General features: G+C 36.2%; 1 protein-coding gene across 1 annotated transcript; it reads right to left on the reverse strand.

Moving 5' to 3' along the window:
- Positions 1–8,166: 8,166 nt before the first annotated feature.
- Positions 8,167–26,187, reverse strand: EXO1 (exonuclease 1). Its single transcript, XM_049830712.1, has 13 exons — positions 26,027–26,187; positions 24,194–24,313; positions 23,147–23,270; positions 22,223–22,360; positions 21,791–22,003; positions 19,820–20,007; positions 18,880–18,976; positions 18,079–18,295; positions 16,788–17,043; positions 15,067–15,550; positions 14,441–14,542; positions 10,156–10,349; positions 8,167–8,308 (listed from the first exon to the last, which is right to left on the reverse strand). The coding sequence occupies exons 1-13, from the start codon at positions 26,185–26,187 to the stop codon at positions 8,167–8,169; spliced, it is 2,436 nt and encodes an 811-aa protein (XP_049686669.1).
- Between the last annotated feature and the right edge of the window lie 559 nt (positions 26,188–26,746).

A 26,746-nucleotide genomic window follows, 5' to 3' on the forward strand; every position in this document is an offset into this window, starting at 1 on the left:
TTACCTTCTGTACCAAAATTTTATATTATTTTTAGCCAGCATTGCTAGCCCCTGTATAGCAACAACTGTTCCAGCAGTCCCAGGTGTGACAACAATGCCAGTTAACCAGATTAAAAAGTTGGTACTGCATTCTGGATTCCCAGAATCTTCCCAAATCAAGGCACTACAGCTCTACACCAGCAAGTGTAATTATTTAGGTTGAGAAGAGTTCCCTCTATCTGATGGCTATAAATATAAAATATGATATAAATATCTTTTTTCCCTTGACTATAAAGGATCACAATAATTAAATGATTATTACACAATAAACGTATGTGCAATCTCTGATTGAATAAAGGGTAGAGAATCAATAGAAAACGATGAACCTCCCTAAGATGCCGGTTCTTGGCTTTCTGACTAGCAATATTCCAAATTCCTTATGTCTGAGCACTTGCATGCAGCAGTGAACTGGAGAATTAAGCGTCAATCCAAGTACAATAGAGCAGAATCTCCCGTCAACCACTTGGCTTTGTGCCAACACAATACTGGTTATGTAGAAAATACTGCCATTAGTCTAAACAAGCATTTAAGTCCTTAACTACTATAAAAATACAATGGTATCCAAACACTCCATATATCGGACTTTTCTCTTTTAAAGCAAAGAATAATTAGTTTATTACAAGTGGGCTCTCAACTCATGAGCTGATGAGAAGGAAAAAATAGTGAGAGAAGTCAATCATCCTTGTCCTGAGATTTGTGGTGAACCATAACAGGACCTCCTGAAATATGGGCCTCTCCATTAAGTGACCACAATGGGTTGCCTTGTGTGTTCCACCATAGCCTATATGAATTTAAATGTATTAATTATCTTAGTATACTTTAACATAACTCACAGCAGCCACCAAATGTATAATTTTTAATTTTTCTTTGGATTAGTCTTGAACTGGTACTCTCCCAGTTGAATGACTGTGTTTTAGTAAATTTCATATGTATTTATCCTAATTCTTACAGCTTCTCTTTGAGCTAGATACATCAGAAAAATCATGTGGACAAGGACAATTTCAGTTCTGTTTTTTTGCATCCCTTCAACTCAATTGCTTGTAGTATAAACAAGGATAACTCACCTACTGGAATAACACTTAATTGCAGTTCAAAACTGGGTCACTTTTGGACAACAAGTTTAAGCTCCATATTATAAAGAGTTACAAAAAAGTAACTAAGTAATCAGGCTAGGATTTGGAATATGCCTCAAATCCTTTGTCTCTGTCTCTAGGCACAAACACTCTTCAAACCTCTGCAGCCTTATCCTTAGCAAGTAGGACTGGAACATTCCTTATTCTCATTACACAACCTGCAAAGTGAAGTGTGGAAAATTAAGAAGTTTGCCTAAGGTGACTTAGGTGATGGCAGCAAGGCAGGAATTGCAGTGGACTGCTACACACACGTTAGCGACTTAAATATGCCGGTATACAAAACTGTTCCAATTTATCCAGCTTGAAGAGAAGCAGTAAACACCTGGAGTAAACATTTGAAAAATGCCCTAGCTAATGCTATTCTTGATAACTTGGTTAACTAATTATGAAATACTGTTAGGATGTAATTTATTTTCTGTTTACTACTTGCAATTCTCTCACTTTAGAGTATAAGAATAAAAGCTTTTGCATACCTCCTTTTCTAAATCCAAGATTAAACAAGCAGGCTTTTCAAACACAGGGAGCAGGAAGGGTAATTGTTTCCTAAAAAAATACTACCATAAATGCTGTAACAGTTAACTGCAAGCACTGCAGGAATTAAAAATATATCACCTGGATTTTTAAGTTTCTAGGAAGCAATCCTATTAGCCTTAATTTTAAAAGCTGTTAAACAAAGTAACGCATTGCATGCTTTTTCAAGTGCAATTTTCGACAGCATTTTAAAATTATTGTTTAAAGAGTGCATATGGTAACAAAATATTTATTTTTTTTTATTGTTCAAAAGTTCAGTTTTACAAATGAAAGTAGGAAGCTTTTCTGTTGTTGACAGCCAAAAAGTTTAGTGGTCTCTGTAAAGTTAACTGATTCATTAATCTAATTTGTAACCAACTCTGAATTGGCAAAAATATGTTTATAGCGGGAGCAAGGGGCAAGCTGCACAGGTTTTTTTGGTTTTGGTGGTGGTTTTTTTTGTTATTACCCAGATAAGTAGTTTATTTTAAACTAATAAATACCAACCAACTAAAAGAAACAAACAAAAAACACCTCCATGAATATTGTAAGTTCTAAGTCATGTTTCTATCCCTTCCTACTACAGAGGTGCTGACACTTTTGGCAGCGAGTGCGATGGCCAGACAAGAGCTTCTGATCCAATTCCAGCTGTAAAGAACTACCAGAAATAAAATTCATTTGGCTTCAAAGTGGTAAACTCTACTGTATTTCTGGAAGTTCTCACTCAAAGTTTAATATTGAGTTCTGCTGAGTACTAATAGCAATCATTAATGAGAAAAGATAATAATCATTTTAGAGAACTCAATAACATAATTAAATCCAATTAGCATGAACTTAGAAGAAATACATTTAGCCACTGCTTTGATTTGTTTTTCTAAAATGAGGTAACTAACAGATAAATATTGTTGAACCAACCTCCTTCAATACAGCAGACAGAAATAACACAAGCCAGCACATGAAAGACTAGCTAAACTTAAAAAGCTAAAAAGCAAATCCATCATTTGAGTGCTAGTGTTATTAAAAGTGTTGCAATGATTTCTCCTTCACTGCAAATGCTTAAATTGGATAAGTTCTAAGAAACAAACTCTGGTGCTCCCTGAGATACTGGACTTGAAACAAGCTAAACAAAATCCTAAATTCCTGTTTGACACAGGCTGTAGAGTAGTTCATATTAACTCCTATTGCTTTTAAAGTTAATACAAAGAATAAAACTTCTGATCTTCCCAGACTCAGTCCTGTCTGTCTTATTGGTACACTCTCTATGTACCTCAAACATTTAGAGTACCTTGCTCCAGGTCATATGTACATTTGTAACATTAAACAGTTACTTTGAACCCATTAAAGAATCCTTCCCAAAACAGGACCTCACACAGGTATTATGCGATGTTCCAGATCCAGAATTTTACATCTGTTAAAAGTAAGATTTTGCCTGGAGCACAGGAGTCCAGGGAGAATGAAAACTGCTAGAACAGAAACTCATCCTTCACACAAGGCAAGTCTCCCTGACAAGCATTTTGATCCTACTGACTTAAGGTTTCGTACTGTCTCCTATATGAAGGAAGAAAGTGTGTAGTCCCACTTTCCACAGAGAAGAACTAGAGATCAACAGTACTCTCAGGTGGTGCATTTTGGGATGCATAAGCTGAACTCAGCTATGAAAACAAGGAAGGTCCTGCTCCAAATGGGGCAGTAACTCATGTCATTCACCACAGAACATTATTCTTCAGTCTAAAGTGAAGGCAAAAATTTAGTTTTAAGAAGTGATCACAAATGATCAAAAAATTGTAATGGGAGTAATTTAGATGCAGCATATGCATAAAGCATCAGATGGAATGGTATATTTTATTGTATTACATAAGCTATGCAGGGCAAAATAGAGATGTCCCAATCTGTTTCTTACAGAAGTCATTAATTGTACCTCAAATTAATTTAACTCATGTTCTTGTAAAATCTGACAAAATTCACTCCGTGTCTAGAATACACATTCTGTGGGCACAAAGAGGGTGTAAACAGTTTTAAATACATGTCTTAAACATGGAACTCCTCAGTCTTTATTAGAATATTCTTGAACTGAGAAGACTGTTATATAGGATTTGTCATATTAAGAAAAACACCTACTTAATACCTATCCTGCTGTAGTACCAGAGGAATCCCTCCCTACACTTAATACTTTGCTGTGCAAACACATCAGAGAGGCAACCCTTTCCCAAGGCTATCTTTCATTCAAAGCAAATATTACCACATCATCTAAAAAGAATCATCTTAACCCTCTGAATACTTCTGAAAAGTTAATTTCTACCTGAACATGAAGGAGACAAGTTTTAAATATCTATAGAGATATGCACGTATCATGCAGTACAACTTTTTCTTGTGTACAGCATTCATTCTATTTCTGGCACAGTGCAGACACAATCTCTGTCTTGTATTCCTTGCCAGCTCTATTCTATGTACTCAGAAGGCTCTATGCCATATGGGCTATCCTCCAGACACTGAAGCTGGTGTGACTTACCAAATACCACTAAAAAAGTAGATAAAGGCTTCATCAGACCCAGTGCCTCGTCTTCTAGAGCCCTTTCTAATATTGTCGATATGATTTGGTTTTGCCATCCATAATTCCCAAGATATGGCATCAGTAGTTTACAACAGAGAGATCTGAAGCCTATATTCGTGATGGCTGTTCTTTAAGGGTACTTAAATCCATGTACTCCAGCAAGAAATAGTATTTCAACAGTAGCTCATCCTATAACTATAATTGTATAGCACTTCTGAACTAATGAATTCAGGAATTCTTCTGTCAGAAGCATTATTCTTGCTATCAGCTTAAACCTCTTCCTGACTCTGCTCTTGAAACTATATTATCTGTTTTCTGCATTATCTACCCAACTGGCATAAATATTCAGACACCCTGTCACTTCACTGCCAAACTCAAGGGTACATAATAACACAAGAAAGCCATAGGAGCAACAAGTATATTCATTTCTAGACTTTTACAACCACATCCTGGGTTGCTGCAGCCAGATTCAGGGCTATTATTGGTATACAATAACCTCTACTGTTCAGAAGGTGACTTCCCCCCTTTTCTTCCCTCTTATGTTGACAATTTTCATTTGGTACCATGTCATTCCTAGACCAAGATAGTGTTGAAACAATCAGCTAGTAGCTATTCTTTAATGAAAGTAGTAATAGCAAAGAATTGTCTCTTAGCTTCACCACCTCAGAGTTGTAACCGTTTTTGTTAGCAAAATTAACAGACATTAATTGATACATAAAGTCTGAACACTGTGAGCTTCTAGTACTTCATAAAGTAACAGAATGTCAATAATATATGAAAAATGCTACAGTATTGCAAATTGTATTAAAATACTGCTACTTAAATGTAATAAGAGATTTTACAATCTGTTTGCAAAGCCTTATGGTCTTTCAATATTATTCAGTCCTATAAAAATTACTCTAACTACTGTATTGATTTGTGTGAGAAGAAACATGTGGTTAATGCCAACTGTTGTAATTAGAACAAAAAGATTTAAGCAGAAACACAAGTCACTTACCTACAATTTCAAAACCATTACTTGATTTGGATGATCACAGACTCATATTAATTCTCTGTGATACTGAATATTTGCAGTTCGTATGACCATTCTGCTGAAAGAATGGCTAGTCAACACTTTCAAAAGTAAAGCTTGATTAGACCACCATTAGTAAATTTAGTTTTTCTGGGCCAGATTCACCCTTTTAATAGGATATAGCAATGTCATCCACTTTGTAAGAATACTCTGAAGTTCTGCTGATAAAAATAGAGAATATTAGTTACAGAAACTAAAACAAAGAATATTTGATTAAAAAGCAAACAACACACAAAAGACACATGCCTCCAAGTTGCCATCTGCTTTCATTTCCTCCTACTCATTTCTTGCTTTCCAACTACCTTCATATCCTCCAACTTTCATATGCCTGCTTTTTAAGACAATCAGACTCTCCCTCCTTCTCTCCAAGTTTTTTTTTCTTTTTTTCTTATTGCTTCTTTTCATTGGGGCATGTTTATTTTACCTTGCCCCCCCCCCATCATAACTTGTAACAATTTCTCCTATTTTGATACTGAATAACTTTTACTATGGAATATTACCTTATGCAGAATCAATTTTAACTCAGGAATAGCCTTGAACAAATTCATTTGCATATAGGTTATTGTATCTTTCATAAAACAAACACCAACCCAAGAACACCACACTTAACTACAAAACTTACATGCTATTATATGTTTACATGTACTATATACTTACATGTAATGTAATAAAGGCCTCTACTTTAGTAGCTGCTTTCTGAAAAGAACCTCCTACAGTGTGAAGTGAGAACCCAAGACCTACAAAGAGCAAACCAGAAATTATACTAAAGCATTTTTAAGAAATCTACTTTAAGACCATACAATGTAATACAATCAAGAAGCACTTTTGCTTAAATAATTCCCCTAATACCTACCATTGAAATAGCACTCCAGCAAGTTGTTACACACCCTATGCCTTTAGAGGCATTGTCAATTATATTTTCACTCTCCTGTCTATAGAGGAATATACAGGAAAAAAACCATTGACAAAATAGTGTCAATATGGATGTATGAAAACATTTCCTTTATTTCCTCTGATTCACTCTTCAAAGAAGCTAGAGTAAAACAAGGGATGTTTTTTTCAATAAATGAACTACAAGAACAGGTAAGGCAGTATTTGTAGGCAACAGAATTAAGAGGCAGTACTGCTTTCATGCAAGATGTGCTATACTCCCTTAAAATTACCTGTCCTTGAAAATACAAACATGAGTAGTTTGTCTTTTCTGATGATCCACTAAAGCAGGAACAAGTAGCTCCTTGACTGAAGAGGCAGGCAACAGGCAAGGATGAACTGTACAAAGTAACCTTGCAACTCCCACACTGATAAATAAGCAATGGAGGAAAACAAATTATTTTTGTTTTCCCTTCAAAAATTCATTCTGTCACTGTTAATATATTTGTAGCAGTATATAAAAAATTATTCTAGGCAATAGTTCTATGACTGGAATTACAGAAACATTTATTACTAGCCTTTATTTGTCACATCACACCAAAGATAAAAATTCTCATTGAAGATCAATGTTAAAACCCCTGCTTTTCAGGAGTAGGGATTTTCTAGGGGTACACATGAGAGGAAGCCTTCCTAGAGCATCATTGCTTCAATTCCTTATATACCATGCCTTCAACACAAATGTAGAAATAAGAGGACTACTCCCACAAATGTACACATAACCTACTCCCGTAAGCAGCTTCTGTCATTTAATGCAGCTGGTCACCTTAGTTTCAGAGATGCAAGTTCTCTTGAAGAGAAAAAAAGTACCTTGCAATTAAAAAAAACCAAACCAAAACCACCCTGCCTCCCATAGGTCAATTTCAAACTTTAAATTTTTGACAAAAGCTCAAAGATGGAGGGGACGTATTCATCTCAGGAATGGAAAGGATACTTTTCACAGGTTAAGATACCCTTTTGTACCTTCATCTGCTGCCGAAAGAGATACTATTCTCTCCTAAAAAAAAGAAAAAAATTTAGACATATCTTTAGATTGACTCAAATCCTGTTTTTTAAAGCTAGAAGTCTGAAATCCCATCATAGTATTTCATCATAATTCAGTCATTCAAAGCAAGGACCCTAGTCTCCTGGATTCTTTTCCTTTAGTTGATTGGCTGTTGAAGACTGAAGCTTGGTTTGTTGTGAGGACAATGCTCTTCTGTGACCCTTAGCTCAGAGGACTAATATTTTGTGTGTCTGATGCTGCATAAGACTACAAACATGGAAAGAGCAGGTAAAACAGAAGAACACACTGTATTTCTTCAGATATCATTCTACTAATGTGAGACTTTGGGGACAAACATTTGTGATACTCCTTTCTGCAGTCCCCAAGTTATTCCTACCAATAACATGACTGTATCAAACAAAGCTAACTGTTGAGACAGCAGATCTTACCTTATAGGAAACAGAAATAGTTACTACAGTGATGGAAGTACAGTGAAGGCTGTTATGAACACTGAACAGCAGTTTTACTCCTGTCTTGGAGCCACATTAAGCTCAAGAGGAAAGAAGAGGCAAAAAAAATTATCAACTATTAAAAATTAAGACACAAACTTGTTCTGCTGCTGTTCTGCAGAGGCAAAGCTATAGCTGTTGTAGAAAGTTGGGATTACATATGTGACCTACATAAAATGCCCAGGGGCAGCTGAAAAAGGTTTGGACAAAAATTTAACATGAGACTTTGAATAAGAGAACACAGGCATCTGAAGGATTTTATTCCAGTCAGTATAGGACTGTACCTCCCAACTCACATTTTTATAAAATAGATGATAAATCACTACTCAGACTAAAATATATAGTTGGTTTTCAAAGCATCTTTTCTATATTGATGAAATATCCAGAAGGTAAATTTTGACAATGATTAAAAATTCATCCTATTGTGCATAGCGTACAGTTCATTGGAATATAGCTCTCTGAACGTGACTACGTTCCAGATGATTAAAGATTTCTTCTTCTGTTTCTGGAGTGAGCTGTATATTATCTTTGATTGGAGACAACGGATCCGACTTTTTACAAGAAGGAAGTTTTTCATACTGCCTACACAAAAAAACCACAAAGACAAAACAAAACCAAAGAATGTTACAATATTGTATATTTCTAACCACAGGCCTGTAAGAACACACCAGTTAAAACAAAGCAAGACCCCTCACCTAACTACCCACTCATCTATGAATAAGCTCAAAATTAAAATTTGTGATGGGAAGTTTTAATTTCAATTACACTACAGCTGAACAACTTCACTGAAAGTGATTTCAACTGTTCCAGTTATCCTATGACAGAAGGATAGTTATTAGCTTTATATCTGAAAGACTGTAGTACCCCATCCTGCTCTGGGTTGTACATGCTTCCTTAACATTGAAGTCTTCTGAATAACTGTAGTTTCATATATAACCCCTGAGTCTTGACATTAGGACAGAACAGATTAGTGTCCCACGTGATTTATTTGCCATCAGGCAATATAATTCTTAAGATAAGGCTAATTTAGAAACATTTTAAAATCTGAAAAAACAATAAACAGAATAATCTGAGCTAAGTAAGTCCTGGCAGTGAGCAAAACCTTTTTGTGAAATAAATTAAGAAAAGAATCCCCTAAAAGCTAATAAACAGGTACTTTATCTACATAGAAGTAATATATACAAAAATATATATCCCCAGTATATACCCAGAAGTTACAGACCAACCAGAACTGGATGGATAAAATGTGGATGTTGGGAGCTAAGTCCTGCAACCATCAGCAGAGAAAAAGGAACAGAGTGCCATCTAGGCTCACTCTGTTCTATTTGCTTGTATTCTGATAAATCAAAAATAAATGAATTTTCTCCCTGTGAACAATCCCGGTCAGACATTCTCAATTAGAGTTCAAGCAATACATACACAAACACTTCTACTTCCTCTTTGAAACTGTCATTCTTAACCCACACCAAGAGGATAATAAAAAGTAAGATTTCTAAAAATGTTAATACCGCAAGTTCCTAAACAGAAATCAGTTGTATAATAGCCTACCATAAGGCCCAAGCTTACTAAAATATATAATCTGACTTATCAAATGCTCACCAGTCTTATATTTACTGCTCAGTGCAAAGAGAATACTTTAAGTCCTACTCATGTTTTGCTTCAGGTTAATGAGAATAATATTTTTATTTAAATAAAACTTATTTATTCAAAGTTAAGATTGCTACTTGGAGCTGGGAAAGCTTTGCCATCACGATTTTTTTACCTGAGCCACGGAAATAGCATAAGTTGGAATACCTACACTTTTTCTTTTTTTTTTTTAAAATAATCATTGTCCTTCAAGTTCAAACCTTGAAGATATTTGCAGAAACTTCAAGTTAGACAACTCATCTGCTCAAGGGAAAACAATAGCATTTTATAATGTGCAAAAATGTCTCTTGTAACCAGAGGCTTCAGCTAACAGAAATATTCCATCAGTTCACCATCATCTTGAAAGCAGAACAGTTCTGACAATCAGCCATCTCAAAATGTAAGAGGCACATAAAGTTAAACAGAAACAACCTTGCATTCAATTAAGTTTGGCAACTTTTATGCAGCTTTTTCACTTACACTAAGAAAAGTCTTTTGATATTTGTTGTCAAAAAATGGTAATAATTTTCATATAAATTATGTTAACCTAAATGCACTACTTCAATAAATGAATTTTAGCTGAGAGCTTTTCCTGATTAGAAAGAAAAAAGAGCATATTTACCACAAATCATACTTCATGGTTATGAAGCTTAGGAAACTAAAATTGTACATAGAAAATATCTATCTTAAGCTATTATCTTTATTGAATTGTGTGGAGGAGACACGTAGAGTCTGCTTTGAAAATTGTTTCTTTGGGGGAAAAAAGTATACAGGGTGCCAAGTAAAGGGTTAACACAGCTTACCTTTTAAATTGGAAGTTTTTCCGGAGTTCACTAATGGTGGCTTGCAGTCCCAGCTTATTTTCATCATCACAGCGATTTCTCTTCTGCACAGGTGAGAGTTTCCTGCTTAATCCGCTTACTTTAGCTGGTATCAATGGCTTGAGCTTTGTTACAATATGCGACCCTATACAACTGGATTTATGTAAACCAGGAACCTGTGAGATTTTAATATTACAGCACAAATGGTTAAAATGACAACCTGTAAGCAACAGATACTATGCTGCAAAGCTTATAATAAATAAAATAAAGTGCTTTACATGGTGTTGAGATAATGCAATCTAAATTACCACGACAAAGTATATTTAGATAGTTTCTATAATCTAAAAAGTGTCATCTCAAAAACATTAGACAATGCAGCTGTAAGACCTGGCAAACCAGTCTTTGTATTCCAAGAGGTTGTGAATACGCATTTCTTTTCAATGCAGTTTTTAAGGTCTATTGAATATTTATTTTCTCATCCATTTACATAAGAGCACAACAAAAATTCTTCCATGTCAGCTTTCAGACTTTTAAGGGAAGCTACTCTCTGCTATCACTTTCTGATACCTATGACTCCATTTTTCATGAAATTTAAGCAGATACCAGTATGATTACCCCAAGGATCATTAGACCTCTAGTTGGACCTTCTTATCTAGTTTCTGTACCTGGAACTCAAAACAGCTGTTCTTGGCCAGAATCTCTCTCTCAAATGCAACCAGTCCTAAGTTTGAACATATCAATTAGAAAAATACATGGCTTCATTCTAGCTATTCACCACCCTATTATTAAAAACCTGTGTGCCTCATTTTCAACTCACTTATTTTCCAAGCACTGAATCTGTTTTTTCATATTTACAAGTACATGAAACTCATTTTGACATGACCTAATTCCTATAATTATGCCATTCAGTGTCATTTTTACATTTCACATCCTCATCCCTAACCACAATCTCTCATATTCCTGTCATTTTTCTGGGGTCAATATCAGCCTGACTGGCTGATAGCTGCTCAGACTGCTGATATCACGCTTTCTAATACTGATATAACATAGTTGATCATTTTTGCCTTCTTGAACTTCATGCACAAGAAGTAGTGAGTTTATTTTAACAGAAGAAACAGACTGAAGCCTAATCTGCAGGGTCTTTTTCTTCCGAGTAGCTTACCGCTTTTCTTAAATTAAAAGTTATACCTATTGCTATCTATTTAATCATTCTCTTTCCATTTGTACTATATATGCATAATCATAGCACAATGATTACATACATGTAATGTGCTTTTAGACAAAGTGAAAACTTTCTTTACCAAATAAGTTCACAAGTGGCAAAAGGCCACAAATGGCTTATTCATATTTTCCATCACTTTCTTGTGTCTCACATACGCTTATTGTTTTCCCCAGTTTTTTGGGAAAGTAGTCATTTGGAAGCACTAGAATGTTTTACTGCTTGATCCATTCTGCCACTTCATTGTAGAATATGAACTAGTCACAATTACCAGCTTCTAAGTGATCACTCACTTCTAGCCTGCTGTTTTAAGCTTTTGTCTGTCATTACAAGGACCAAAACATAACTACCAAAATACAATACCTGCAGAAGAGATGGTGACTGTCTACAGTTGTGGGAAGTTCTTATTTTACATTTGGTCACATAAGATTAGTTTGGGACACCTAGGTTGTAAATAATGCTCGTACTTCCCATTTAGATAATGTTAAGAATAAAGCATTTTGCTCTAAATGAACCATCTTTTCTGTTTTGCTGGATCATCTTTAGAAGATGGCACAGCTCTGCCTACTTCACGTGTTTCGCCTAACAAATGCAAATAGCTCTTCCTCATCCAAGTATTTGCTATTGATCACCTAACACTTTTTTTCTTAAAATAAACGATGTTGGCAGCCTTTCCTTCAAAGAGAACTCATACCTCAGTTCTTTCCAAAAGGACACTGCATTTTGTCATCCTACCACCACTTGTTATATAGTTTTTATTGAAGTGACATTGTTTCTACTTGAATAGACTAAGCAGATCTTGGAATCCCAAATAAATTTTGGAAAAAAGTTTAAAATGTAGGCTAAAAACTGTAACAAGAATACTAGCAAGAATAAAAATAAAATCCTAAACCTCCCTGCTTTATAGTATTTTGCTGTATATTTATCACCTCAACCATTTTGCAACATGTGTGAAGTCACCTGTAATCCAACATTTATTTCTTTGTGGTACTGAATTACATCGGTTATAACGTAACTAACCCAAAAGGAGGCAAAACTACATGTCGAACACCCACCAAGAAACTTAAAACCAGAGTAGATTGCTCTTTTCTTTTGTCAATATTAGCCTCTGCTGAGCTCATAGCAGTTGTAGAAAATAATTAGCAGTAAAAACCATAGATGGAATACTATCACAGAAAAAACTACAAGGTCCTAGAGAGTTCACTGTCTTATAGGCATCTGTTAGCTTCTATTAGTTTTGATACTAGAATTGACTTAGCTAGAACTTTTCATATTTTGGATTAGAATCACGACAGGAGTTGACAACTTCCCCAGATTGCCTCCCCCAATTCTTAAATTTCTCTACAGACCAGCTACGTTATTCAGATTACAAAAATCAGAATAATTTGTTTTAAGTGGTTGACTGGTTCCTCCCTAAAACTGAAACTCATTATTCCCTTCAGTGTCTTTTACTGTACTTAACACCAGCAAAGATTTTCCTTGTTTTATACTTGCAGTAAACAATCCTAAGGGAAAACTGAGCCAAAAGTGGTGCTCCTCATCTCTACCTCCCCCCTCTTCAATTCTGGCTACTTGCTTCAGTGGTCTCACTGGTGCTATGACTCACATGAGCCTGAGAGTCTGGGAGGGCCTGAGTTCTAGTGTGATCAACCTTTTGGTTGTTGTTATCAAGTCAGTTTTCAGCCAGGTCAGTTTTCTGGTCCAACTCATAAGTATTACCAACACAAAGGAAGCAGACGGAATGCATGGCCAAGGAAATAAGTAGGGGAAATCCTTATACTAGCTGCTTGCTTTAAACTAACCCTACTGTCCTCACAGATTTTCAGCAGATTCCTGTTGTCTGAAGAGCTCCAAGCATCCTGAAAATTTGTTTATATAGGAAGCTTATATTACCTAACTACTTCCATACTGTGTATTCCCCAGTATTTAGTATATTCACTCTCCCAATATACCTTTAAGGTGAGCAAAACATGCTAAATACATTCTGAAAAACAAAGTAATAAAATTCTGAACCCTAGGATGATTTCATTTCATTGCTCAGCCTTGTTGAGGAAAAGCAGGCAAAAATGTTAATCTAATGAAAAAGCATCAATTTTTGTAATCAGTTGTTCCAGAATAAATTCCAGCTTAACACAGAAGTTACTAACAATAACCACAAGATGTCACTATTATACAAAACACACCCAATATTCTTGTTTAGCAGAGACAAGGTTGTGATTTTTAGCCTGTCTACAAGAAATAAGTTAGTAGGGTTGTACATGAGAGGATGAAAGTGTCTTCCTTTGACTTATGAATCTTTTGGCCAATTCTAATGAGAGTGCACAAGGACTTAGAGCACTTTTAGCTATTAAGGTCTTAGAAGTTTTGTAAACTAGACAAATGAGTAAAACCCTTAGAAATATCACAAAGACAAGGGACATTAGTTTATTCTTAGACATCTAAGAAACCACACAGAAGTCAAGTTATGGGTGCCCAACCAATACTGAAATAACTGAAGTGTGGGCTCTGAAGGGAAGTTGACTGTTCTTCCATACTGATTAGTTAGTGTCTAACAAGGCTTTTAATTAAAACAATTAAACAAGAAAGGTTGACAAACTTTCCAGATTTTGAAATTTAAACATGCTTTTTCTAGTTAAAGAGGAAGGAGACTGCTAAACTAGCAGATATATCAATACAAGCAATGAAGTGAGGTTGTATCTTGTGATTGTATCAGGATTATGAACAACTGCAATTTGTATCATAAAACCTGTGTATTTAGCATGCCTGAGGAAAATTAAGAAGTGAGGTTTTTTGGCTTAGCTTGGCTTCTTATTTTATACTGAAGCGTTTAAAATCCCCAAACAAGTTGCAGCTGTGATATCAATCATAGGTGGACTGGTTATAGTTCTTCTCATCTGATACAGATGAACAGGAATATAGTTTTCTCTTGCCAACATGTGCATTGCTCAAGATTTTTTTCATTAAAAGTTCTAGAATGAACAAGTAGAACGCAAAAAAATAATTTTCAAAGTTTAGTAGAGCTCATAGGAAAGTTAAAAGAATTCTTACCTTGGCCTTTATGATCATATTTTTTCTGTCAGTTTGAACAGCAGAAAATACTGGAGACCGAGTACATTGATCATCAGCCAGTTTTGAATTGGAGTCAGATTCCTTCATCGAGACAAAATTAATTTGGTTTTAAAACAGTTAGGTGGTTTGTGTTTTGTTAGGTTTTTTTTGTTTAGTTTTTGTTTGTTTGTTTTACACAACATCTATTTTTATATCTACACATATGTACTTTATAAAGGTATGTTTTCAGCAATTCTAGGAACTTCTACAAAAACCTGGGCTTATTTTCAGCAAGCAACACTATAGTGACACACACGCTTTCCAAAAGGACTTCTTTAGGGACTAACAAAAGCAGAGAGCAAAAGCTAGCCTACCAGGTTTTTTTATAACCCAGTGCAGTGATAGCAGTGGAAAGACTGAAGACAAACAAAAACCTCTCAGAACAGACTTGATTTAAGCTAGTAAGTCAACCCATTCTACACAACTACATGTTAAGCATTGACAAGTTTTGTTAGCACAAGCTACATAATCTCCAGGGTATCATTTTGAAGAGAAGACTTTGCTGCCTAATTTCTTTTATAATTTAAAGTGAAAGCAAATGCTGAAACAATGTATAGTTTTCTTACTTCAGCATCTGAACTGTTGTTAGACACTTGCAGTATTTCTGAAGACTCCAAACTGCATTCTGTTGGCTCACAAGACCTTTGAGGCTGTGATGGCTGTTTCAGTTCTGTTAAAGGGGAGGATTCTTCCTCCAATTCACCACGCACTGCTCCACTGTCTGTTTGTACCCCATTAATCTGATCTTCCTGGGATACCACGCAGTTGCTTCTCTGTTGGTGAAACTGCTGTGAAAACACACTATGAGATGGACCAGGATTTCCTGAATTATTTACAAGGCTGCTAAACCACCGGAAGCAGTTTTTCTGTGTTTCTCCAGGAGGTGTAAAGATAGTCCTTGTTGATTTTTCATTTTCTGAAAACTGAGAAACATCTTCTGCTACATGTTTTACTTCCTGTTTCTGGCAATCCTGCTCAGCATCTTGAGTTAGATCACTATCATCCTTCTTTGTGCTACCATCAAACATAATTGCATCATTGCAGAAAAACCTAAAAAAGTAAAAAAAGGTGAAGGCAAGGGAGAAGAAAGTTACTGCAAATGAATATGTCATCTCCAAAATCCAACAGTTGTCTCTTATCCATCAATTTTAGTTTTAAAGTACACTTGTAGACACAAATTATTTTGACAATGGGCAAAGTCTTAGTCCCTCAGGGAGGCATTTAACAGTTAACAGTTAAAAAAGGGAAAAGAAGCATCTGTAAACATGTCATTCATTGACTAAGATACTAATAAAGTTCTTCAACTGAAAAAGAGCAACAATTAGGAATCCTACAAAATTTAAGAGTGTATTCATTAATTATCATAGACCTAAACAGTAATGAAACACTTCTGCACTTCTTATCAAGGAAATTAGAACCTATCTAGTTCTTTTCCATGCTATAGCAGCAGCTCCTAAGAGCAAGTACACAGAGCTTTTTACAAAACTGAGCATTGCTGTAGAGAAGAACCTACCATCACTGACAACTCTTAATATTTGATGCAACAAAACAAAACTTTCAGCTCAGGAAGGTGTGTGTTAAACCTAAAAGCCATCAGTATTAAGACTGTTCCATAAATTTACACTGCTCAAAAATACTGTGTAATTTTTATCTTAAATAATTTGAATAAGAGACATAATTGTGATAATGCTTTGTAAAACCAATTCCGTATCTGTGGCCAAATGTGACCAAAAGAACCCGTAACATGCAGCCAATTAAAAAACCCTAACAAACCCAAAGTGTCTCTTCTCAAAGTGCTAGTGCAGAGATCAGGAGCATCAACTGGATGGGATAAGAAGAAGTATTTGTCCTACAGTATGACCAGGTTTGGCTTTACTGAAACAAACAAAAAACCCTGCCAACATAAGTCAATATATTCACTAACTGCTTACATACTTGGCACAAAGCAGCTACTTTTTTTTTTTTTTGAGATATGTCATACGATCTTTACCTGGAAAAGAAATACAGCCAATTTCTAATTAATTTTGATACCTAGAGGCTAGACTGTATTGCATAGTCTCACAGTCTTCATTTCTGCAATAAAAAGTTGACATTATTTATCTATCTTTCTCACACATAGATAGCATGCCTGGCACAAAGGGTTCCCCATGTCAGCTCAGGACTACAGGTGCATTAATACAGTCACATAAAAAAAGCATTTTTCTCATTTTCATTATTTAGGTTATTTCAGCAACCAGGACAGCAAATAGTATTTTGCTGCTTATTAAAATGTGTGATGCAAGCATACCTGCTTCTTGTTCCTGGAACAATTACAGCATCCTTCTCTTTGTTTTTCCTTTGTAGAAAGGAAGCAAATTTATTTCTAACTCTGGGCAGGGAGTTAGAGCTTTCTTGAGTGACAGAATTCCCTGAAGAATCAAGGCATTGTATTGCTGAGACGCTTTTTTGTGCTTGATCATCACCATCACACTCCTTCTTGAATTTTTTTGCTTTTGAAAATGAATATTGGTTCAACAGATCTCCATCTGAGATTTCTTCTAAATCTAAAGACAATTTAAGCATCACTGTAGAAGCATGTTCTAGAATTAACCAGCTATGAGAGAATTGAGCATTACGTATTTAGTCTTAAGAGGCTTAAAAATTTTAGTAAGTTCTGGTAGGAACATTCTTGACATTACAATTTAGAAGTCTTTAACACAGCTGTTTTCTAGTACATAGCCTTAAAAGTAACTTTCTATGAAAGAGTAGACAGAGTTGAAGGAAGAACAGCTCAAATTAAACATTATGTTTGTTTGGGGTTTTATTTGTTTTAGGTTTTTTTGTTTGTTTTTGTTTTTAAACACTTTGAAAGAAAAACTAAACTTGACTTAAAGGCAGGTTGCTAAACAAACTACAAGTTTTGATGAACCAGGGAGTAGGAAGATATCTAGAGTAACGAAGGCAAAAAAGGAGTGCTGGTAGCATAGTCAGAAAGCAAACGAAGCAGAGGAAGAGAAAATACTTAACATATCGGATAAAGCACAATGGGAACAAAGAAGTGTCCTTTCTATTACAAGCCCACATAGGTGGTATAGAAGACAACATAGCACAGGTTTAGTAAAGAAAGTGAGGAAGTTGGAGTAAAGAATATCTATACAGGGAATACAGGCAGCACAGCATTAGAAGAGTGCAAAAAACATTCTTTAAATTTTCTGTCTGATCAAATATCAACTCTAGGAAAAAGGCTATTTTCATTTCTTTTCTTCACAAGCCATTATAAGATGGAAATTAAATCCAAAAATATCTAAAACCAGAACAGATAGTATTAAACATGACCACTTAAAATTGAAAACAAGAAAGTTTTATAGCAAATTAAATGAAGTTAAAATCAAGTGCTGCTGAAAGTTTGCTGCCACCCTTAATTGTTACATAGGCTTTAATATTATGGCTTGTTAGCCTTGCAGCTTGTTGAAAATGGAATATAGACGAAAGTTAGAGTTAGGCCCCCAAAATCTCATGCCATCAGGCATAAGATAAAATCATTTATTTCCCCACAACCTTCTACTGTTATTCATATACTTATTTTAATAAAAACATACCACTCCTTGGCCTTTTGGCCAAGAGCTCTTTGCCTGGAAATTTTAGCCCTTTAACACTAATTATCTTCTCCATGCCTTTGGTTGTTGGTTTCTCTACTAAATGCGCTTTATGAGGAACAGTATCTGCATTAGGGCCAAGCTTGTAGTCTCTGCTCCAAATGCTATTTACATGATTAGCATGTCTGTCATTCCAGCCACAACTTCTCTGCTGCACAGGCTACAAGAAAAAAAATTAAAAAAAACAAAACATAGGTTTATGATTTTGCCTTCTACATATGATTTTCTGATTTAACATATAAGGACTTTTTGACACTCTACACAAACATCGTCTTTTTTGTTCTCACATTTCTCTCAGTTTTCATACGAATTCTTTTTCTTTTGTGCTGCCATGACTTCTTCATTCCAATATGGCCCAAGTGAATAACTGCTTATCTCGGATAAAATTAAAAGTTCTCATTTCTATTCTGAAAACCTGATTTGGGAAAATATTTTCCTCAGAGTTATATACTTGGAAGAAATCCAAATCTCTTTGAGAATGTTCTTTTTAAATCAGTTACTTCTGTCAATAGTATTAAGGACTTACCAAAAAAGCCTGAAAGTAAAACAAACATTAAAGTTATGAAAAGTAAGATTTTACCTGTACAAAGAATGAGAAATATATGTGTAGGAGCATACAGTTTCTGTAATAGAGAATAGCTTTCACTGCCAAGTCAGTTGCAGATAACAGTCAATCATATTTTACCTTAAATGTACAAACCCACATCAAAATCTTAATATATAACATCAGAACAAAGATGTTACCTGTGCGGTGTCAGGGTTATAATTATCAATTTGTTCCATTGTATCGATATCAATGTTGCCGATGGCAATTTGAAAAGCAGTACCATCACCAAAGTGTCTGTTCCCATCATGTTAAGGGAAAATATCTGAATATTACATTAAATTTCAAGAACCATAGCATGAAAGTTAAAGTAGCTGTTTTCCATTTTTGTGCTAAAAAGCATTGCTAGAATATTAACCAAAAGCATTAATACTACTACTCATGGCTCAATCTGATGCAACAGCAACTGTAATAGACCTGCAGTGCTTGGCAAATCACAGAAGTCAAAAGGAAAACCTTTACTCATCAGCAGTAAAAAGTTACCATCTTCCTCGTAATTTCTGGAAATGCCAGAGGTTAGGTGGCTTGAAGAACATACAAAGCTAGTAACTACTTCAATAGTCCCCTCTTTCTTCATTTTCCTAATCTTCCATGCTGAAACTTATGCTGCACAAATGTGGCAAAATGCTACTTGCTGTATAAGGAAGAGATACCTGGTAAAACACGATACGCTTAGATTAGGGAACGAGTTGAACACGGATTACAAGAAGTAAGATGGCAGAGATTATAACACACTTAACACAGGCAGAAAATTAAAGACAGTCATAAAGTGACTCAAACAGTTTAAATATAACCTGTATTTAATGAGTTTTTTTCTAAAAAGAAAAAAGATTAATAACTTCTGCCTAAAAAGATATGGTAATGATAGATCACTCAGCTACCCCCTGTAGTTTTTTATTAATTAAAATCAGAGCAAAAGAAGAAAAAAACAACTTTCTAAGATTGCAGAAAAGCCAGGCTTTAGTCAACAGCAAAGTTGCAATGAAAAATGTAAGTACACCACACATGCAATGAAAAGTATAAGACACCACATCTGCTCACCCTTATTTCCCCACTCTGCTGTTTCAACACAAAGGATACCGTCCTGCATAAATTAGTGTTTCTGGATCAATATCATCCCCATATGCATTCAGAGGAACTAATTTTCTATTGACAGGATCAAAAACTAACTGATAAAGGAATGTATTATTGGCTCGTGTAAAACCCTGTATGTACTCTTCCGGTACTGTTATATTCATCTTCAAGTACTGCCCCATTTTCTTAATAACCTGTCGAGAAAAAAAAACCCACCTGCTTAAGTGTTTCATTTAAACAGGTTACACAAAAGGTTAAATACATTTCAATTAAGTATCTTTGCTTATAATTAAATGTAGAATGTGTGTCCTGTTACAACAAGCAGATTCAACTTAAACAGGGGAAGGAAGAAAGAAGTTTTGTATATTATTTTCCCACTCTCAAGTTGTTTAGAATCACACAAATAACACAAACTCTTTATAAATACTTCTTGTCCACTAAATAAAAACAATATCTGAATAGAAATAAAGAGCATCTTCTTAAGGTATATTTGTTAAAATGAATACATATCAAATTTTATCATTCATATTATCAGAAAACATACGCAATATGTGGGTGTTTTTAGAATAGAAAAAAGCAAAACTAATCAGATCCCCCCCCTCCCCCCCCCCCCCATCATTTCTCATCATAGAAGACTACATATTGATCTGGTAGCTCCTCCTATGTATTGTTACTGCACCTCTCTAAAAGAAGTTCCTAATAATTCATTGACCTCTACATTTTCCAGTTTCACAGAAGGCAGATTATGTTCTTTTGATCAAGTTTATCATACTGCTAGAAGCAAGAGTTTCTCCTCCTCTCCAAATAAAACATCAGCTGTGTTTTGGCCATGCATCCTAAGTACAGGCAAATTCACTCACCTCATTAAGAAGTAAGACTTTGAACAGGCACTGTTGGACTACTTTCTATCTTTTGACTTACTCATGACTTTCCAACACTGTTGGAAAATAGCCGTGATGAATCACATGACATATTACTAAGTGAAAAGTTTTTCAAATTATTAAATCCTGACATTTTGCTCAAAAAGAGATACATTAAAGGACATGATTTGTATGGGAAAAGTTCAAAGTTCCCTTTTTACTTCCACAGAATCCAAGCAAACCAGTTGGCTTTGATGCCTGCTTTACATAATACAAAACATTTTAAAACTAAAAATCATAGTTCTTTGTGTATAGCCTGTTAGAGGAAAAAAAAAACCCCAACCACTAAAGCATAGAAGTAACTTAAGAAAGAAGATACAGTAAGTTAATTAGACTGCATATTTAAATGCTTTTCTGGATTAGATTTACCTGCCTCCAGGACAGCCACACAAGGTATTTTTCTTATTAGCTCTTAAAAACCTCTCTTCTCCCTTACTATCTACACAAAAGTTACTCCCACTGTCTAAGCCTCTCAATTTCCTAACACTAGATTTGTTTTCGTTTCACACATTGAATAAGACAACAAACAACAACCTACCTTATTTTTTGTTTCACACCATACCAAACTTCTCTTCATGATGTTTTTAATATATTGTCTGTAACCATATGTATGTAATTAAATGCCAAAAGGGAATCAAATAAGATTCCCAGTGCCTGCCCCTCACCCACACAGATAAAAGCGTACTTATGCAAGTGTAAGAGAGTTCAGTTAGCAGTTCTAATAATTAATCTGCAAAAACAGAAGAACAGGTAATGAGGGGGAAAAAAATCCAGAGCCTTACAAAAAAATTAAGTCTCTCCTCAAGTAGAATATGCCCTTGAAGGATCAGAATAATTCTTTAAGTTTACTTTGGTGTATTTCATTAAATATATAATAGCTTTAACACTTAAGTAAGTTTAGCTCAGCTTCTTTCTAAAGCACAGATAAAAACATACTTCTTTTAGTATTCTCAAAATGGAGGAAGTCAAGAACCCTTCATATTTTCAGTTCAGTGTTAATTTCATATATACTGATATAGGCCCAAGAAGCCAATGCACAAAGCAAAACCAAGTTTACCTTTATAATATCTGGGTTGTTGGCTAATTTTAGTAACTTGCATGCTTTAGCTAACCCAATTCCATGAATTGATGAGAGGTAGTCACAACCAGAAAGAATACACATGTAGCGGAATTTCTCTTCTGTAAATACATTTCCAAGCTGCTTGCAGTTTCCTAGTCGAGCTTGATCTATCTCTAGTCCATTTCCAAACTTGTCAATTTTCAGAAATACCTGGAAGTCAAGAGGAAGTGAAAACAATAATTTTCACCCATATAAGCTAGTTTGTTGCACTTCGTGGAAACAACAGAGGCTGAGTGCTATTCTCATCTCTTCTGTTTCCCCCATTTACTGTAGCAGAGTAAATCCAGACATCAAACACATTTGGCAACTTCAAACTGCTTTTTTAAGATATCAGCAAGAGGTAAAGGCTATTAGTATTTTCTTCCCTACCTTTTTGCATCCAAAAGCTAAAAGGTCAGAGTCTTCTGTAATTATAGCTTGAACCATTCCAGTCTTATTAAGATAAGCCAACTGAGCATCAGCTTCATAAGGAGCAACAATACAATCAACTCCCCGGGCTCGTGCAGCCTGTACATAAACAAGAAACATACAAGCATTTTGCATCAATTTTCAGTAATTACCTTAAGACATCTGAAAGCATAAGAACCTTTACCTTAAAAAACTGAAACCATGATCTTTTTAATCAACACCCACCCCCCCTCCCCCATTAAAGCCCTATATTTCATATTCAAAACTCAAGTTTCAAGCAGTTTAGACCTATATAGACTAGTTTACAAAAACCTTTCCTGTGTTGGCCTGTAACACTATGCTCACTGCATGTGACCACAGTGGCCAGCTTCAAACTCATGCAAGTTATATTCTGGACAAAGGAAAACAGCACTAGAACAAATGTAATACTATTCTGATAAAGATCCAATGACAGCAGCGGAAGGATAGCAAAAAGCTACTAGGAAGGCTTTTAAGCAGCCAAAATTTTTTCTGTAGTCTATCCTCAAAAACTAGCCAAGGCGGGAAAAAAAATAATAAATTGTGTTTAGTTTTTGTGCAGCAAAAGCAAAGCTGTTGTGTTAGAGTCAGTTCATAGCAATAAGAAGAGATGCATTTCAATTGACATGTCATCATTATTTATACAACTCGGCATAATAAACTTGAAGTGAAGATAAAGTTTATTAACTGTGCCTAACATAATCCAATGTATGCAAGACAATTAGAGGCTAAGAAGGGGGCAATATTTTTCTTGCCTACATAGAAGACGTAATGATGTAGCCATATAAAAGCAGAGTAAGACATACTACCTACTGTGTAGATTTTTTTTAAAAAAAACTGTTGGTATCAACAGCATTGACAACTTACTTTGATAACTTCATGAGCCATAACATGGGTAACGTTTACACTGCGCCCAAAACATTCCCTAGCTTCTGACAGTCTCCCTTCCTGCAACAATTGTTTCCCCTTCAGCAGACTGGCTTGACGCTTCCTGAAAGATAAGCAATATTATACACCAACCTCAGATCATTTTTCACTTAAAAGAACAAGTAGCAGAAAGGACCAAGAGACAGGTAGGAAAGGGGCAGGGGAGGGGGACGGGGGACTTTTGCAGATGAACACTTCCTAAATCTGTGCTATTGCATAACTTTTTAAAACATAACTAAGTCACTGTATTGACAAGGATGATTAGATTGGCATGTTGAGATTTATAATGTTTTCTCAGAAAACAGCAACAACTCAGAAACTGAAATCAGCAGTGTAAAAGAAGCGATGCACCCAACTCTCAGGTTGCAGTACAATAGATTTAATGGAATTTGGGAGTATCTGACATTAGATACTTATTGGTTTAGAGGACAGAAAGCATCATTTACCTCATTTCAAATACCAGAAATTGTTCACTCCACGCTGAAGGAAGCATGTGTCCCATGCAAATTTATAAATAAAAACCACTAGTGAAAAATTCTCACTGCTTCAGTGAGAAGTCCCATAATATAGGGCCTGAATCCAAACCTGAAGCAAGTTTATCTGATTATTTGTAGAGAAAGATGAGGAAAGTGGTGTTATATTTAAATAAAATTATATTGGGAAGAAATATTTTTGTCCAGAGAATACAAGGGTGGGCAAACTAAAAGCCCACCATTAGTACATTACAGGAACTAATGCTCAGAGGTTTACTTCCTTCCTCTATAAAAATGCTTTCGTTTATGAAGTGCAATTCTATTTTTGGAACATAACCTCTAAGAAGAGGTTTGTACGATTTTTAAATGTAAATTAAATGAAATAACACCACATTGCAGGGAAGTTTACCAGAGATAACTACCTAGCTGAAGTTTGAAGTTTTCCAACTTTGAAAATGAATTGTAGCGTTAAACATACTGCTTTGCTTGCAAATCAATACAGTTCAGTACTTACTCTCGTCGGGCCTTTTCCACTTCCTTCTTAGAAGGTAGGGTGCATCCATCAAATACCAAAATTGGTTTAATTCCAAATGAGAGGAGCATATCAACAAGTTTCATACAGAAAGCTACATAACTGTGTCAACAAAAACAAAAGTAAGAAAAGAAAGATAAACTTTATTGTTAAGCACAAGTCTGTTGCATATTTTCTATTTGCAAGAAAGGAGAACTGCAAGTTTATGACTAACTATATTTCAGGGATGTTAATGGGCCATATATTTCCCCAGTATCACAAAAAGAGTAAGAACACTTGAATGCTGTTTTTTTTTTTTTACAAGCAAAATGCTCCACCTCCCAACTCAGAACTGGACCGACTGCTCTCTACTCCTACACAAAGTGAAATAAGAACTCAAGTACAATTCAGTTTGATTTTGCTACATTAGGATTCAACACTGCCAAAAACTTTGCTAGTTAAAACACAGATCATCTTTTTAGTTTCAGCAACTCAATTCATAATGGCCAGGACAACAGGAGATAGGCAAGGACAGTTCATTATCTTTGCCCGAAGCCTTGTGAAAAGCAGACTAAATGCACTTTCGTAGAGTTTGAGGAGTGATGGGGTATTAAACCTCTCTTTGTGGAACTATCCACTCTTCAGATAGTGGATACATCTATGTCCAAAGGAAGGTCCAAAGGATACAGCTATGGACAGACATGCAAACATATCTTCCCATACTAAAAAATATAAGCACGGTACTGAAAATATTCCAAAAGACAGGAGAGTTCCCCAAACTGTACTAACAATGAAGATGGTGTAAGGACCAGGAGGCAACCCTTCACTGCTTTCCAAGCCCATCCCTTAGTAAAATATTTGTAGGATATTCCAAACTTTATGTATTCCCTTGGACCTCTGATCTCCTTACCCGTTATTTCTACAGATCTGTAGGAGATCATTTCATCAGCAGCACAGAACTAAAATCTAACAGCTTCTGTAAACACTAAATGCATTACAATGATGCTCAGTGAAAAGAAAAAAAAATTCAAGTTTGCTTTTTCTTTTAAAGACACTGTTTAAAAGAGCAAGAGCAACCTTTCCAGCAGGGGACAGGGAGAGGAGAGAGAGTGGGACTTTGGAGCACTTAGAATCTAAGGATATCAGCACTAAAGAAACTGGATTTAGAACTACAAAAAATCAACTGAGAAGTAACTATGATTTTTGAAAGACAGGAGCAAATAGGATTGTAGTTATATAATACCTCAGTTCAGATTAATTTTAAAGTGTGAAAGGACTCTCCACACTATAGTTAAAAGTGCCAGCCTAAGATCACTGATCATCTGTGCATGGAAATAAGATATGGTCATAGAATATTCATGTAGTTAATTTCAACCATTCCAAAGTTTCCTGTGACTACTAATGTCAGTAAATTTCTTGCTCAGCTGAAGTGTATCCTGTTCTCAGGACTCTGAGGGATCTCCACTACCTTCAAAGGCAGGTAGCAGGGTTGGATGAAACTCCACAGTTCTTCATATCAACAGAAGCAGGAGTTAAAGGTTTGAACCCATTTGCAAACCACCAACTCTTTCTTGCCTCCAATCAAACATTTAATCAAAATTTCATAAGTGAAGCTTGATCTAGACTGATCAGTGTAGCTTTATTTCTGAAAAGATAAAGATTAATCTTCTATTAAAACTATATTCCATCTAAAACAAGAGTTCAACCCAGTTTTCCAGAGATGGGCAGGACCTTATGCAAATCTGATCTAAGCTCTGTTTTTTAGCTCAAGAAATGCCAAGCTAACAAAACTTTAATTTGTAAGAGGGCCGAGACCGAAACGTAACAATGACTTACAGATCTGTTGGCTCTCCTCGGGCCAGCTTTTCAGCACAAGCATAAGCGCCTTTGTGCAGCCAACAGTAGGTGTCCACAGCTACCGTCTGCCCTTTGTATTTCTTCACGTGAGTAGGTTCAGCAGCCTCCTTGATAAATTGGAGTAGGCCCTGAATCCCCATGATGTCGCTTAAACTGCAGTCGGGAAAACAAAAAGCGCGACCACAAGCCTGAGTCTCGATCTTTGCACAAGGAACGTCAGGTCAAGGCTGCATACAGGGTGCTGGGCTGAACCAGACACGAGAGGTTCCTGCGAGTGCCACCACGCACCCTGGGCAGCCGAAGCTCCTTTTCCGCCGTCCGAAGAGATGCAAAACCCTTAAAGCCAGCGGTGCGAGCAGCCAACGGGGACGTGGGTCCCCGCCGCCGGCGGGGCCGCTGGCGCCCTGGGGTGGGGGTGTTTGTCAGCAGGCCCCGCGCACGCTCCCCGACAGACAGCGGGGCCGGGAGGGGGCACAAGGAGCGCCAGGCACAGCCCCCTTCCCCCGCTTCGGTCAGGGGCTCAGAGGCCGGCGGGGCCTCAGCGACGCCCGCCCGCCGTCCCCGCGCCGTCCCTCACGGCCTCCCCCCGAGGGGCACGCCACGTACCGACACCGGGAACGGAACCTGCTCGGGGGCGAGAGGGTCTAAGGCAGCAATCCCGCCTCGGGGCCGCCTCCCCCATGGCGCCGCCTGCGCCTC

Source organism: Accipiter gentilis, chromosome 28 (genome assembly GCF_929443795.1).
Source record: "Accipiter gentilis chromosome 28, bAccGen1.1, whole genome shotgun sequence".
In the NCBI taxonomy this organism is placed as follows: Eukaryota; Metazoa; Chordata; class Aves; order Accipitriformes; family Accipitridae; genus Astur; species Astur gentilis.

Coding starts and splice junctions, on each gene's coding strand:
- EXO1 (XM_049830712.1), bottom strand. CDS start 26,187: ATGGGGATTCAGGGCCTACTCCAATTTATCAAGGAGGCTGCTGAACCT. Junction 18,296..18,879: donor ATAACCCTGACACCGCACAG/GTAACATCTTTG, acceptor TTTTTCTTGTAG/CCTGTGCAGCAGAGAAGTTG. Junction 14,543..15,066: donor ACAACAGTTCAGATGCTGAA/GTAAGAAAACTA, acceptor GTCTCGATGAAG/GAATCTGACTCCAATTCAAA.